The sequence below is a fragment of the Artemia franciscana genome, chromosome 3 (genome assembly GCF_032884065.1).
Source record: "Artemia franciscana chromosome 3, ASM3288406v1, whole genome shotgun sequence".
NCBI lineage: Eukaryota > Metazoa > Arthropoda > Branchiopoda > Anostraca > Artemiidae > Artemia > Artemia franciscana.
Genome location: NC_088865.1, coordinates 31,215,253 through 31,233,134, shown reverse-complemented (window position 1 = coordinate 31,233,134; position 17,882 = coordinate 31,215,253). Strand labels below are relative to the sequence as shown.

Sequence of the window (17,882 nt, the reverse complement as noted above, 5' to 3'; positions counted from 1 at the left end):
TAGCCTGTAGACCCATCCCTGAAAGTTTCATTCTCCTAACCTAAACCCTTTCTGAGATAGCAAGAAGTCAATTAACTAGAATTTTACCCTAGAAAATGGAATTCAAGGTAACTGCAGCTTTCTTGAAGGAAACACAATAATAGCAAAATAACAGCATCAATCAATTTTTTAACTGATGCTCTTTCCTAGTAGTACTGCTACCTTTAAATGAGCTTTTGATGCAGAATGGTGATCAAAACCATGGCAAACTGAGTGGAATACCACTGAGTCATCCAACCATCATCATCACTAACCAGGTCTTCTATAATATTTAATCCTTATTTTACTGGACAATATAATTTAAGGTAATTATATTTGTAACTCTGTGAAGTGTACACTCCCCCTCCTAATGCTGCCAGACATAGGGATATCCCTGTGTTTTGTACTGAACTATGAGAAGACACAAGAACAATGGAATTATATATCTATACCTACTAATTGCTTGCTTTGCAATTTTGAGCCTTTAAAGGTTGCACCTTGTTCCTTTTTATTTACCAGCAGAAAATATATACTAAAAGTATTTTAAGACAACCAAAAATACTTACTTAACTCATTCTCAAACTCACACTTGGTGAATTTGCTGTGGCTGGGACTTATTTTTATATTTATGTTTGGTTTGGGAGGGAATTGTGAAAATTAATTTTGTCCTAAGTACCACTAGCCCTAGGAATACTCCACTATAAACATTCACATTATTTTCAGATTAGTATATTTTTTTCTTCCTGCCAATTGATTTGCACTTGCACTTGCTGTAAAATAATAGAGAATAAAAGAGGTATTTATCTAGTTACCATAGGCCTATAATTTGAATACAGTGACACTTTAAAGGTACCTTAAGCAATCAAAATAATATTTGCAAAGGAAGCAATTAGTTTAGGTTATTTAGAAAAAAAGATGCATCCAGTGGTGTGTTCACCTAACACCTAGCTAAGTAATGAAGAACAAAAACTGAATTTAGAGCACATTCTTTCAATCCTCCCATCATAATGGCCCCTTACAGAGTGAAAGCACTAAATCATTAAAACCTCAGCTACTGCCATTGTCTTTTTTATGAGCAACTTAATTCAGGACCAACATTCAGTTTTATGTTAAGCAAGATTTATGATGAGTATGGGCTATTAAACTAGATTCAAAATCATAGGCTATTCAAATCTAATAGACTATAATAGAGAAGTTCCCCCCAAACTACGTGTTGCGATTTGGTAGTTATACTAGGCCTATGAAGAAATACAGAAAACAAATATTTATAGACATTAGAATTTAATACACATTTGTAATGTAGATTACCAGATCTCCAACTTTCTTTGAAGTTACACGTGCCATTCTCTTAGAAAATTTCTATTGATTCGAAAATGTAATACCTAAATATTTTCCCTCTTTTTTTATAAAACTAAAATCAGGAAATTTTTAAATATTCAAACTTAAGTTATTCAAATGCAAAATATTTGTATTGTTTGTCAATATTGTATGGTCTCTCGAAATGGATTTTCTCACGAATTCTAGAGCATCTTTCATTTTACATTAATCTAAGAAAAATATCGATATAACAAATGATCGAAGAAAAGATAATTCGCTGTTCTTTAAATTTTGAGAATAATTTTAGGCTAGCTGTGATTCAGGGCCGGATAAAGAGCAATTAGAACAATTTGGAAGGGCCCCGCGCTGTCATCAAGATGAACATTTTCTTTTTCGAAATCGTAAAATATTCTTAACAATTCCAGTAAGCATTGTTTCTGGAGAGATCATTTCCCAAGCTAAAATCAACAAAAACAATCTGATATCAACAACGAATCAGGATTTATTAAATAGTTTAGCTATTATGTTAATTGAAAGTGAAGTCGCAAAGAAATTATATTTTCAAACAGTTTTAGAAGAATTTACAGAACCAAAATTTAGAAATATGTAAATTCATGTGTTCATATTCGGCGATATAAATTTCAAAAGGTATTTTCAGCAGTTTCGTAATATCTAGATGACAATAACGTATATTATCGTAAGCTCAAAAGTAGGACAAAAACAAAAGCTAAAAATGAAGGAAGTGGACCATCAAATGAGACAAGATCAAGAGAATGACCTGAGAAGTGTAAATATACAGGTGAAAATGAAGAGGCTAGATCATCAAACTTGACAAGACACATCCGAATAGCTAAGGAAAAGGGTACTGAAAAAATGTGTGAAACAATGATAAATGAAAATGAAAAAAAGAAATATGTATGCAGAATAGTTACGAAAACGACAATTACAAAGAGTGAAAAACGAAATTAAAGAACAAAGAAATATGCATTTAAAAGACAAGTGGAAAAGAGAATTGCAACGACTCAAAAACAAAAGTGAGTAGCAGAGAAATATGCAGGTAAAAGACATGCAGCAATGAGGATCAGAATAAAGCAAAATGAAATTGAAGAATAAAGAAATATGTGATTAGAAGATACAAGAAAGTCAGAACAATGAAAAATGCAGTTGAAGGATAAACGATAGCGAGAATTACTAGCAACAGCAGAAATCAGAACGTTCAAATACGAAAGTTAAGAAAAAATAATTGCAGGGTTAGCAAACATGTGAAAGTGAGTATGAGAACGCATAAAAAATGATAGTAAAGTACAAAGACTTGTGCTGTTAGAAGACAAGTGACAGCAAGAATCAGAACGAGTCCAAAATGAAACAGAAGAAGAAAGAAATATTACGTTAGAAGAACAACGGTATTGCAATCTTCGATGCCAACAAGCGGTGGAGCAAACCCACTAAAAGCCTAATGCCGTTAACTACACAAGTGTTTATTACAAGTGATTGGGACACTTCAACGTGGTATGTATTCACTGATGAGTCCTCAATTTCCCCCCAGAAAAAAAGTAACCAAAAAAGGGATTTATTTGGAGGGTTGCTGCCTGCTTAGTCGAATTCCATTGCCGCCACCATGATTTCCAAATGAATTAGTTAGGCCTATTATAGGACAACCCTTTCTGTCTAAAAAGTTCTATAAACAAATACAAAACTTGAATTCAAGTTCTGCTTTAGCTTCGTTCAATGTAAGCGATAATCAAACCATCAATAGTCGAAATGTTTTCAGCTTCAAAAAAGCTGGACAAGTTTAAAACAAAATCAATCTAGCAGCACATCCATGACAGCCCCCTGAAGGTGATTTTGGAACACATTCGTAATGCAAAATGTACTTTTTAGACCCTGATGAATCTATTAAAGAATATCTTGCACATCTTTTAAATTATGGGGTCTCTCGTAACCTAATGGGTCGCTTGGAAAAGATATTGCAAGACTCAAACAGCTGTGCTGAAGTAATACTAAAATGTGAAAAGTGGAGGATGATTTAAACCTCTTACTTCAGTCGTATTTGGTTGGCGATAACTTGATTATATATATATATATATATATATATTTATTTATATATCATGAAAAGAGATATCACCAATGCAACAGCACAAACACACACACAAAAAAAAAAGAGAGACAGAAGGAGAAAAGGAAGACTGTTTTCCTAAATTAGTGATTAATATAGACCAGCACTTGAATGATGCCTTAACCCTACTCATCCATACAATCACATAGGTTAAACAGCATAGCCACACACAATCAACCATAAAGAATAATCCATGGACAGGCAGTCATGTCGTCAATAAGTATAAGTCGTCATTTACCAAACAATAGAAAAAATAATATAGACAAATAATTCAGAGGCAACACCCAACATAAGGGCTCATCAGGAGAATACACTGGCCTATATAGGGTTTCGCCACTCTAAATTCTCTACCCAGCACAGTGTTGTGGCTACCACAGAATATCCATGGCATCCCCGCGTCAGGTATCACCCCCAAAATACATGCCTATAAAGAAAAAAAAAAAACAGCAAATGTAAAACAACCAAGTAAAACCAAAATAAGCTTATCCTGTTAATATATCCCTTCCTTTAGCAACAATAGGTAAACTAAATATTATAAATTTTACCAAATCACAAATATTAACACATTGTAAAAAAACCTGAATGAACTAAACAATTATAGAATTCATCTTTATCTTGTGGCTAATTTTTAAGAAAATTCGCTCAATTAGAAACACAATTCAAAATAAATGGCGCTGCGACAACATTTCTCGAACCTCCGAAATTAGTTGAAAATTTCTTTAAGTATTTCTAGATAATTCTTTTGATATTTATTTAAAAGTTCGTTATAATGAAAACTAAATTTTTTAAATTGCCAAGTTAATTTATTTGCAGAAAAACCTCTTGATATCAATTTTTGGCTTAAGATTTACATCTATTTTTAAAATCAATATAATTACTACAAATCCTTGCATAACGAAGTAACTGTGAGAAAAACGCTGAATATGTGATATTTGAGTGTATATTACTTTCAGGGAATGGGAAACTAATCACTTCAAAATCAAAATCATCCGTTTTATTATACATTTTAAAACTTAATTTATTATTATCACAAATATTAATATTTAAATCTAAGAAATGATCTTCATGACCAGCGCCATGACTAGGCTCAAGAATAAGCTCTGATGGATATATATTTTTAGAAATATCAATGAAATCCTTACAATTTAAGACCAAAATATCATCTAAATATCTTTTATTATTTGACAAAGCATGTTTTAAATTAATTGGATTATTCTTGTCCATCATATATTTATATTCTAGTTGACTTAAAAACAAGTCAGCTATAAATGGGCTGGCATTCCCCCCCCCATGGGAATTCCCACAATTTGCTTGTACAAATCACCCCCAAATCTTATAAAAGTATTGTATAAAACAAAGTCCAATAACCCAAAAATCATATCCAAGCTGTAACATCTCAAGTTCAGTGTAGTATTAAAGCAATTTGTCCATATAGCTTTTTAATTATAAATGTCTATTTTTAAGAACCTTTTACTAGATAAGAGGAAAGATTTCTTGATAACAATTTTTAAATTATCAAACACTACATTAAGTGATAAATTAGTATACATTGTCGCAAAATCGAAAGACTCAATTCTTTTAGCTGAAACCATTGTTAAAGAATCTATCACCTGCAGTGAATTATTAACACTCCAATATGGATTAAAATTCGAAAATTTTTTAATACCAGAACAATAGGTTTTAAGTTGATTTACAATTTCCTTTAAAATTAAAGAAAGGTCAGTAGCAGCAATGCGGGTTGGACATTTAGCTGCTCCAGCAATAAACCGTGGTTTAGGGGGATTCTTATGAAATTTTACAGTCCAATATAGGAAAGGGAACTTTTTATCATTGTCATTTATTTTAATATTAAAATTTTTAAAAAGTATTTCTTCAGTCTTTTCAATTAAATTCTCATCCTCTATATTTACCTTTTCGTAAACATTAGTTGTGCATAACTCCCTTTTTAAGATATCACAATACAGCTTCTGACAAATTATGGCAAAATTATTATTAGCTTTATCCACTGGCACAATTACAAATTCATTCTTTAGATTAGCAATTAATTGTTTAATCTTCGCATTATAAAATAATGATTTAGTGTTACTATTTTTTAAGTTAGAATATATTTTATTTCTTATTCTACTAATAATTAAGTTCTTCCAACTTTGAAAACTCTCTTTATTTTTAGTCTCTTTCTTACACCACTTATCAATAAATAAATCAAAATCATTTTCCAAGCCATCAAGAACACTCGATGATTTCAGCACTTGAATGAGGCCTTAACCCTACTCATCCATACAACCACATAGGTCAAACAGCATAGCCATACACAATCAACCATAAAGAATAATCCGTGGACAGGCAGTCCTGTCGTCAATAATATGACTGATTATTATGTATATGACTGATTATCTGTATAAAATCAGCCAGTAAAGAATCAATGATTCTCCACCTTTTTTCGTCCTTGTCCCATCACAGGAGTTATCGTAGAAAGTTTTATGTGACAAATTTAGATCATAAATGTTGTTATTAAAATTCTTTTTTTCTAGGGACAACACAGATTGTTTGGAATTGTCGATATGCTGTCAATTTGTCAATGGGGAGACAAGCTAGTGATATAATTAATCGTATTGGTAAATTAGGAAACTTAGAAAGGTCGGACAATTTTGGTCCGACCACTTTGGTAATATAGCTTCTTTCACTAAATAGCGATCAAGTGATCAAGTGATCTCTACAAGTGATCAAATAGCGTGTCGATAGAGGTTCAGAGGCCTTAAAATAGGAGGTAAAGGGCGAGATGCCCCCCCGTCAAACATGTTCTACAAGTTAGTGAAAAAAACATGTCAGTAAAATTGTCAATTAAACCACAACTTCAACCGCTCTCCAAAGAATTTCATCCAAATATCTATCAAAATGGGTAAAACGACTCGTTATCACTGAAATCCACCCCTTCCCTGATTTTAGAGAATGAAGATTCAGACAGTAGTAGCTATTTTTCTACAATAAGAATGTTAAGAGAAATAATCCTTAAATAAAAATCCTATGATTTATCTGGTTACTCAGTTGATGAGGATGTGAAGGGTGTAGGGCCATCGGCACTTCACTGTCAGAATATATTTGGCAGCACACTGCCGGTACTTCAATGTCATTTGTAAAATGACAATGATCAGACACATTCAGTCGAAAGATGGGCACATTATAATTCTAGGATTTCCTCTCATAGTGAATGTAATGAAAATAAATTCCCCAAAAAAATAAATATGTTGGATCAAAAATGAATCTTTTACACCTAACAAAATTATCCGTTGGCGCCGACTATGGTCGTACCTCTTATATATATATATATATATATATATATATATATATATATATATATATATATATACATATATATATATATATATATATATATATATATATATGTATATATATATATATATATATATATATATATATATATATATATATATATATGTATATATATATATATATAGTATATATATATATATATATATATATATATATATATATATATATATATATATATATATATATATATATATATATATATATATATATATATATATATATATATACATATATATATATATGTGCCTCTCCATGGATTATTTTTTATGGTTGATTGTGTATGGCTATGCTGTTTGACCTATGTGATTGTATGGATGAATAGGGTTAAGGCTTCATTCAAGTACTGATCTACATTAATTACTAATGTAGGAAAACAGTCTTCCTTTTCTCCTTCTGTCTTTTTTTTGTGCTGTTACATTGGTGATTTCTTTTTTCATTATATATATATATATATATATATATATATATATATATATATATATATATATATATATATATATATATATATATATATATATATATATATATATATATATATATATATATATATACATATATATATATATATATATATATATATATATATATATATATATATATATATATATATATGTATATATATATATATGTATATATATATATATATATATATATATATATATATATATATATATATATATATATATATATATATATATATATATATATATATATGTATATATATATATATATATATATATATATATATATATATATATATATATATATATATATATATATATATATATATATATATATATATATATATATATATATACCGAAAGCAAAACAGTTCAAAATAGGGATGAAACCTTTTAATTGACAGTGAACAGATATAAAATTATGTAAATAGATATTTCGAACACATATACAGTGTTCATCATCAGCAATAAAACTAAAAGACATGAATAAAAATAAACAAATTACATATAAACTAATTACATATAGTTTATTGCTCTTATTTTTTCAATGCAACAGCGGAAGCAAATCTCTTTGACCTTTTCGGTTCCGGTTCATTAGATTTATCTGACATATTACGTGGACAGAGGTCATAGCTCTTAGGTGAGGTGATATTTACTTTATTTGACCTCAGTAAATTATCATAAATTGAGTTCAATCCAAATTCACCTGTATCTCTGTTCATGGAATTATTCTTGAATACATTTTTTTTAATTTCGATTGTTTCCCTGAAAATTTGCTTTAAACCTTGGTCCCTAGAAATCAAAAAAACATTTTCAAACAAAATAAGATGATTTGGATAATTATAGATATGTTCCGAAAGGGCTGACGTGAAATCTTCAGGTTTAGTATTTTGCTTTAAAGACGATGAAATAGAATTATGATGTTGTAGCAATCTCATTTTTAAATTCTGGTTAGTACGTCCCACATAAGAGCTTCCACAAGTGCAAGGGACTTTATAAATCCCACTTTGTTATTCTACGGAAGTTCGATCCTTTCCAGAATTTAAAAAACTAGCCAAAGTATTACTACCTCTTAAAGCAACCTTTAAGCCATTATTTTGTAAAATTCTTTTGAGTTTTTCACTCAACCCTGGAACATATAGTAGAGAACAAAAATCATCTTTCTTTTCTGTTGTTTCCAGAGTATCGTCAGAAAATTCTAGAAATTTTTTCCTTCTTTTTGAAAAAGTCTGGTCAATTAACCAACCCAGATAATGGTTACTTATTAAAATCTCTTTTAACAACAATAATTCTTCCTCAATGAATTTTGGAGAGCAAATTCTAAAAATGCGGTCAGTTAAGGATATGATTAAACCAATTTTTACGTGGCGAGCATAACCGGAGAAAAACGACAAAAATCTGTTATTTAACAATAACAGATTTTTGTCGTTTTTTCTGTAAATCTTAAAATCCAGACTATTTTCATTTTTAAAAAGAAGAACATCCAGAAAAGGAAGTTTATTATCCTCTTCTAATTCTATTGTAAATTTTAAATCACCTCCCCAAAAATTAAGATGTTCTAAAAAACTTTTTAATTCCTCCACCCCATAATTCCATACTGAAATTATGTCATCCATATATCTCCCCCAAAATTTATGTTTTAAAAAGTATGAATCTAACGCTATTGTTTCAATATTTTCTACAAAATAATTTGCTAATAAAGGACTTAAAGGGGCCCCCATGGGTAAACCATTTACTTGTTCGAAAAAAACCCTCTGAATTGAAAAAAATAAGAGAACGTGTTGCACAACCTAACTAAATTCATAAATACACCGACTTCCAAAACTGTTTCACCACTAATTAAGTCCAAATTTCTTAGTATCTTTCTTTCAAGAAGAATTTCTGCGGCTTTTACATCAATACTCGTATACATTGACACTATGTCGAAACTTGAAATTATAGAATTTGAAGAAATCTCCACTTCTTTTAGTTTTTTTTACAAGTTCTGACGAATTCTTAATGTAAGAAATTTGTGCAGACATGAGTGGTTTACATAATGACACTAACCACTTACTCAGAGCACTTGTTGGTGACTTTGTACTCGCAACAATTGGTCGTAATGGCAGATTTGGCTTATGTATCTTTGGAAGTCCATATAATTTAGGGCACAAAGAACTTCTTGGTAAGAATTTATAGAAAAGTTGAGGTGTAATCTTCCCTTCTTCCTTCAAACTCTTTAACTCGTTCTTAAACTTCTTTGTGTACGAGTCCGTCGGGTCAAAAGACCCTTTTTTAGTATTTTAAAAAGCTTCTTGTTCTAATTAAGCGACCCTTGTGTTTTAGCAGTTGTTCTTAAAGAATCTGGACAAAAAGTCGAAATTTAGCGTATAGAGCGAGGCATTGAGGAGGGAGTATCTCCCTTCATAAGCGGGATGATTTCTTTCCGCTTTAATTTTCAATATTGCCCCCTAGTTTTATTTGAAAAACTTGTTCTTTTAAATAATTTTTGATCGTTTTCCAATAATGTCCCAATATCTACCTCTTTCCTCTTTGGAAAATTTCCCTTCCCACGAAATTCTTCCATGGAAAATTAAGTATGGATAAAATATCACCCCCCACCCCATAAATCTATCCCTGCTGAACATTCCATCCATAAACTTTGTTCTTGACCATTTCGTCAAGAAATTTTCTTTAGCCTACTTTCATTTGAAATAAGACTGGTTTTTCATTTACTTTTAATCTATTTTCGAATCATAGTGGAAAAACCCCTAGATGGGAAATTTTCCTAGCAGAGAGTTCCTCTCGCAGAAAATTCTCCCACGAAGAATTTTTCCAGCGGAAAATTCCCCCGTGGAGAGTTTCTCCTGCGGAAATTCCCTCCCTCCCACAAAAATCACTCAGATAATTTTTACTTCTCTAAAAATTTCCCCAGGACAATTTCCTTAGAACATCTTTAGATGTAAAATTGAATCAGCACAGAGAAAGTAAGGTAAATTTTGAGTTCTGCCAGAATTTTCCCATGTAAAATTTTCCCCTTGTAAGTTCATCCCTGGAAACTCCCCTATTCATGGAAAATTCTCCCCATGGAAAATATCCCTCCCAAAAAAATCTTTGCTTTCTTCCAACTAGCAATACTATACGTAAATAATAGGCCACATCCATAATGCATACCCCTTTCCCAGGTACTGTGGAGGGTCACGACAATTTAACCACAGCATTTCTAGATGAGAAATTGAATCGATAAAGAGAAAGTCTGGTAAGAGTAATTCTGGTAAATTATCTCATGTAAAATTCTCCCTTGTAAGATCACCCCGGAAACTTCCCACCTCATGGAAAATTCTCCCCGAGGAAAATCCCTCCTCCAAAAAGGTCTGTTTACTTACAAATGAAAAATATTATACGTAGATAACAGGCAAAATTCATAACTTACAGTGCTTCCCCCAGGATATGGGGAGTTGTGTCATCTCTAGAGACATAGTTATTTGAGCTTTCCATTTTTTTGAGTTTCGGTTACTATTGGGTTGAGTCACTCCTTACTTACAGGTCGTTACCTCCAACTGTTTGATTAACTCATCAGCCTTGGAACTGATCATCTCGTATCACCTCGTACACAAATTTTTTAGACACATATAACGAGACTCCCACAAGTTGAATGGATCAGTGTTTTTTGGAACTAAAGACTCCCAATTGAAAAAGCTGAAAATAGTAAAAAAAAAACATCGTTTTTGATATCGTTATTTATATTTCGATATTCGATATTGATATTTGCTCCGATAGATCGATATATCAATGTCAATGTTGAACATCACCCAACGCTATTCAGTGGGCAACAGCCTCGGATAGAATACAAGTGACAATGTAATCAATAATTAAAAGCCTGCTGTGTAGATATATATTGAATTTTACTTGGAAATTTAATATAAAGAGGAGGCCCCCAAAAGAACTTCCAATCAGGCCCCGCACCTTGTCGATCCGTGCCTGGCAGTAATCAAATAGTATGTACGCTATTCTTCAAAAAGTGACTAAACATCTTTCAAAACATTCAATTTAATTAAAATCCAATAGCAATTGGAATTTTGCGACTATTTAACGGCTGAATTTTAAAACGTTTTATATCTCTTTTTGAGAACAAGGACAAAACCGAAAATTTGTGGAACAGTCTATTATTTTCTAAGATCTGAGCAATTAAATAAGGCTTTTCTATGCGCCTTGATATTAGTCAGAGCGCCAGATTCTGTATCGTGCACCCACCCATGCCGGAAGGTACAAAAATTCTGAGGACGGATCCTAGGGTAGTAGACCATGCTGAAAACGAATATCGTAGGGCGCATGTTCGCCGTTGGGGTGTTTCTGAGATATAGGCCAAAAACGCCAAATTTAGCCTATAACTAAGTGTGACGATTCAGGATTTTTTTGCGACTTATTGGGTTGAGGAATCTGGCGTAATGTTATATCAATCGAAAGAAGAGATCTAGATCTACAAGAATATGATTTTTAAATTGAAAAAAACACTATTTTTTTCTCTATTTACTGCAATTTCAAAATAAGTGATGTAAAATTCAACAAATATCTCAAAGAAAGGCTAAAAACTCGAAATTTCTTCAAGGTAACAAATTTTTTTTTTCATATTCGAAAAGAAAGCCCATTCAATTCCGTACAATTTGAGATAAAAACATATAAACTATTTTTTTTAAAAGGTCTGCGATTTTTTTTTGTAGTGTCACTGAAATGATCACTAGCCGTATCGTGAAAAGGAACATAATATTTTTTTTTCTTCAAAGGGTAGGAATACTTCAAACTTCCTAACTGTTTAAAATTTTTAACTTGTACTTAAAAATAAAAATAGGTTTAAAAAAAATGTTGACTAAAAAAAGTGTTTTTTTTGGTTTTTTTTTTATATATAGAATGGACGAATATGTTTTCTGGTGTACTAAGGCGTCTGCAATTGCCTTTTTGGGACCTGATTTGCCAGTAATACGACTGAGCTATTTACTGCATAAAAGAATTCTGCTTCACAGATGGATTCAGTCAGCGCATTGGAGTTGTCTTTCTCGGCCTGCCAATTGCGTAATAGTAACTGATTAGGGACCTGTTGTAATTAAAAGTAAAAGTTATCAAATAAAATTTTCACAAATATTCCTCGTTTTCTTCTTCCGAGAATTCAGATGGGGCAAGGTCAGACTCCCTACATGCCCTCCTCGTTCCACGGCAGGAGCATAAGCTGCAGCATCCTTTCATTTTTGAGCAGCTACAGTCTTTCCTGCATCTTCCACTTTTGCAACTGCAGTAGGATTCCAGGCTTGATGCTTCTTTACAGTTTGAGACGACCGCATCTACTCCCCTTTCAGCCATCTTCCATCCAAGGAGAAGTGGATCTGGAATGCTCGGCCGAGCCTGCACTGACGACAAGATTATCCATGTAGCGAATATGGCTCTTCGTATGCATGGCTCGAAGGTGTCGTCAGAAGGTGGAAGTCTTTTCACATCTTGTTTCTGGCACCGAATGTAAGCCCTTACACTGGCCAGTGAATTGAATCCGGCCTGTTTACCGTATTGTTTACAATGACCAGGAATTTTGATAGGTCGTAAAATTCTCTAAACGCGTCGACTGAAAGCTTCCCTTCTGCATCCTTGATCTGCTCCATCACAGACACCATTTTTGAGGCAAAAGTTGGAGACACCGCAATGTTTAAGAAAGAAGCTTTCCCGACGCCGAAGAAAAAGTTCGTTGTGTCACAACCTGGCCGACAGTGCACGAACGGTAACATAATCTGCTCCTCTTTGGACAAGTGGACTCCATCCGCTGGCTCGTGTACTGGGATAATGTAAGTCGGGAACTTCAAGAAAAGTTCGCTCAGTCCTTCAGCTTGAAGCTCTTCAAAAAATGAACACAGGCTACTGCCACGTCTGTGTCGTTGGCATGCACAACGATGCTACGATACTACAAGCGTAACGGCTAGCGTACTTGACATGTGTCATAAGGCGTTGGTCAGCCTCTTCGTGGCTGGAGGACAAGCATTCCTCATAGTAACAGTGTTCTGGTAAAGTTGGACAGCAGCCACGCTTGACCAGAGACACTATGAATCTCTCCTTGAAACCACCTGAGAGAAAAAGGTTGAGTGCGTTCGGAAGCTGATCACTCATCTGCTCCCAGGTTTCATACAAAATTTCGAGGAACCGGCTTTTAGACGCTGAGCTTGCAAGTACGGCATCCCATTCTTCAATTGTGCTAAGAGTGGAAATCCCTTAGCACAGAGTGCTAAGAGATTTCCCCTTTCCCTCGTTGTTCCCTTTCCCTCGTTGGAGTCTGCATGCTGATTATAAGGAGATCAATTCTCCGGTGTCCGTGAGCTTCCCAAACAGCCCGTTGTACCGATGTGCGACAATGTGGACTTCAGGAATACCCACTGGAAGATAATTCAGCAATGATAGACATTACTGAATTATAATACAAGCTTGCTTTGCGACTAGCTTGAAAACTTACCGTATTTGGTATTAATAAATAAATAAATAAATAGAAGCAATCTTTCCGCGAAGGATTTGACTGTTTCAAACCTGGCAGGCCGATATGACCTTATCTTGGACATTAGGTCAATTGTGTGTACTGTAGCTGATGTTGTTTCTTTAGATTTCAAAGTGGCCGGCCAAGCTGAAAGTCCTCCCTTTTTTTTCTTAGCCAGTTCAACAGCACAGCTTTGTTCCCCGCCCTCATTTTTCAGCCAGAGGATGTCTTGGTTGTTTGTTGCGGAAGATATTCAAAAATGGATGGAGGGAAAGGAAGAATGTCTTTTGTGTGGATCTTTGCAACGGCTTTCTCCTTTTCTTCGCCGTAGCTCAACTGAGCAGTAATGATTCTCTTTAAAGCTGTTACTTCAGAGCTCAGGAGATCGGTTTTAGGGACACCATTCACTTTCTGAGTTTTTCTCTCTGAAGGGAAAGTTCGGAGTACATTCTTTTTCACATCTTCTTTCCTGTTGCACAGAAAGTTCTCAACCACCTCTTTTCCTTTTGTGGCTACGCAAGTAATATCAGAAACAATCTTCTCATCGTCCACAACTTCTGACGTCACAATATCCACTAGGTCGAAGTCCACTCTGCTGAACGGATTGCCACATGTAGTGAAAATGTCTCGAACTCTATCTCGTGAAAGTTGTAATCGCGTCGTCGTCGACTGATTGTCTTCGTGATATTTCAATGTCTCTGTGGATACGTTGACTACTTGCAGGAAACCATTGCTGATGGCAGCGGAAATCAGTAAGGTAAGAATACAAGCTTCAGTCTGTCTCTCATCCATTTGTTCTCCTATTGTTCCGGCCGTCGTCTCTGCACCCTTGTTCACTGTACATTCCAGTATCTGATCGGAACAGGTGGCCGTAAACCTGGTGTGCGTTCTCTTCACTGCGAAGTATCCTTTCATGAGCCTTCTGTGTACATCAGGAAAAGTTTGTGGTAAACTTCGCATGTCATATAGGTACTGTATGAGACATCTTGTATACTGAGGATGGTCAGCCACCACCAAGTATGGCAACATCCGAGAAGTTGCTGTCAGATGAGACTCCCAGTCACAGTCTCGTTCAGCATGATTGAATTGCATCGCTATTTCAAGTATTTCCAAGAACTACCGCCAGAAAGCAAACGTGGGTGACGCATTTCGAAGAGTTTTGAATGCATTCATTATGGGATCCAAAGTGATTAAGGTATCGTTTGCCTTCTGAAGTTCAATTTGCGCGTTAGCACCGTTTACCAATGAAATCCTGAATAGCTCAATGGCACTACCCAGCTGGTCCAGACGGGATAAGTCTTCTTGTGCTTCGAAGTAATACTCTTCCAAGGACTTCCAGTAGAGGGCTAGCAAGACCTCGTACAGTATGCAGTAGGCATTGATATCTTGGTAGTAGCCGTTCCCTTGAAATACCTTTTCGCATGTACTAGGTAGCAGCAGCTTTGCCTGCACTATAATCTCTTTGAGTCCGGAGCTGTCCATTATCTTACCAACTGCCTTTAGTTAGTTGAGCAGGAGGTGGAAGCCTCCCATCCGTAGGATTACGTTTTCAAAGTCATCCGGGTATTTACTTTTCACTCCCTGTGCTAGCTGATAAATGAAGGGATCTTGCGTGACCACCGTACCGTCACATCCCACAGCTTTACTTATCGCCGTGAACGTTCGCAGAAATTTTTCGACTGTTGCATGGTTGCTTGGTGCTTCATGAAGGAAAAGCAAGCTATTAGATTAAATATTGGCAAATCAACTTCAAATCACAGATGTTCCATTTGACAAGCATTTTCACTAGAACTGGAAGTTCCAATACTAAATCTGATTGATCAATGTAACATGCCTTTTTATCAGTCCTTATAAAACTGAATTAGTCAGTATCACCTAGTTTCTTGTGATATTTAATTTTGTAAATTACTTTCATTAAGTCTCTTACTTCTGCAAAAAAAATTTACGCTCATTTTTCCAGCCAACTTTACAACACCAAAAGTGCTTTTAAAAACTCTATTTCTTTAAAAATTGTTTTTTGATCTTCCAAATTTGTGTCATATTCTTCATTATCATCCATCAGCAAATCAGTATTTGCCTCAGAATCACATGTTGAATGAAACTGAAGTAACTTTTTTTTTATCTTGGCCTGGCTGACTCACTTTTCTTTTTGATCTTCTGCTTGTCAATTTCTTCTACTTAGCTTATCAATCAACATCCCGCTAGGTAGCAGGTTACTAAACAAAATTCATATTATCGGGTGCACTCGCTAAAAAAGTTGCAGACCCCCCAGATATAATAATTTAAACTTTTTTTCTTAGCTCAATGTGTTTGGAATTAAACGGGCTTTCTTTTTTAAAATAAAAAAAATACTTTATCTTGAAAAAATTTCGAGTTTTTAGCTTTTCTGTTAGAAATTTGTTGACAAAAATCTTACTTTTTTTAAAATTGCAGTAAAACGTGTACCATTTTTTATTTTTTTACAAACAAAATCATATTCTTGTAGCCCCAAGTCTCTTCTTTCTATTGATGTAAGAGTACGCTGAATTTGACCAATCTTATTTGTAGAAAAAAAATTAGAATCATTGAACCCCATTATAGGCCAAATTTGGTGTTTTTGGCCTATATCTCAGAAACGCCCCAACGGCGAACATGCGCCCTACGATATTCGTTTTCAGCATGGTCGACTACCAAGGGATCCACCCTTAACATTTTTGTACCTTCCGGCAGAATCTGGCGCTCTGACTATATGACTATTATTCTTCATGATTGCACGAAGGACATGCCGCAAAGTATGTCTTCCATGAAAACATGCGAAAAGCATGTTCTTCATGATTTTACGCTAAGATTACACGGCTGATTTCAAGCAATTACAAAAAAAAACTATAAATTAATAACACAATTTCGTGACATTCAACAATTGCTCCAGCAAGCAATGTATCCAAATATTGACACTGCTAAGGTATGTTTTGTGGCAAAGTAATGTAGCCTTAGCCTGTATAGGCTGTATTTCTAGAAATCACTGCATACACTTGGTTAAGCTTTCTGTTTTGGGTTAACCAAGTCATTTTAAGCAGTAACAGCGGAATTTGAGACAGTCTTTAAGGAATGTATCATCAACTTTTTGCAAGAAATTTTTTTTTCTTGGGACATGACGTTTTAAAAGTTTCAAGATATTGATAGCTAAAGCTTTTAACCTTTAACATACCAAGGCTAGATTACCAACATTTTATACCTATGTTTCAATTATACAAGCATTGAAAAAAAAAGAAATAAACGAATTACCTTATACAGAGCCGTTCCCAGGATTGGTGGTGCCTGGGGTAAAATTAATTTCAGCACCCCTCACGTCTCAAATATAAGAAAAAAACAACGAATCAGAGAAAAAATACGATCAAAGTGGGCCCCATCCTCCTTGAACAACACTGATCTTGCATAACACAGTGTATCAAGCAATGTCTTTCTAAGATCACAAGTTCGTGTTTGTTTTTCCCTTTTCTGAAAGAATATATTATAAACATAACAATGAAACAATTATCTTTATTATCCTAAGGTTAAATTGGTTGTTTCAGCTACAGATGAATCATACAAAATAACAAGAGCTAAGAGCTCATATGGCACTTGTGACGAGGCGAGAAGAGCTAAGACCCAAGAGATCATATGGTATGAGCTCTAACAAAATTCTATGAATCAATAGATTGATTTAAAAAGGAAAATAGGAGGCTTAATGCCGGTCAGGATTTAAAATAAGAGCTCTGAGGCACGATGTCCTTCTAAATATCAAAATTCATTAAGATCCGATCACCCACTCGTAAGTTATAAATACCTAATTTTTTCTAATATTTTCTCTCAAATTAGCCCCCCAGATGGTCGAATCTGAGAAAACGACTTTATCAAGTCAAATTGTGCAGCTCCCTGACACGCCTACCAATTTTCATCGTCCTAGCACGTCCAGAAGCCCCAAACTCGCCAAATCACTGAACCCCCTCCCCCAACTCCCCCAAAGAGAGCGAATCCAGTACGATTCTGTCAATCACGTATCAAGGATATTTGTTTATTCTATCCACCAAGCTTCATCCCGATTCCTCCGCTCCAAGTGTTTTTCCAAGATTTCCCCCTCCAACTCCCCCAATGTCAAAAGATCTGGTCGGGATTTGAA

The 17,882-nt window shown here is 34.1% G+C and overlaps 1 protein-coding gene across 1 annotated transcript in view; it reads right to left on the bottom strand.

The window, feature by feature from the left end:
* Positions 1 to 1,449, bottom strand: part of LOC136025152 (branched-chain-amino-acid aminotransferase, cytosolic-like) — a 48,150-nt gene extending 46,701 nt beyond the window's left edge. The window contains exon 1 of the mRNA XM_065700908.1: positions 1,327 to 1,449. Within this exon, the coding sequence (XP_065556980.1) occupies positions 1,327 to 1,362 (36 nt within the window). The 5' untranslated portion in view covers positions 1,363 to 1,449. The remainder of the gene's footprint in view (positions 1 to 1,326) is intronic.
* Positions 1,450 to 17,882: the final 16,433 nt, after the last annotated feature.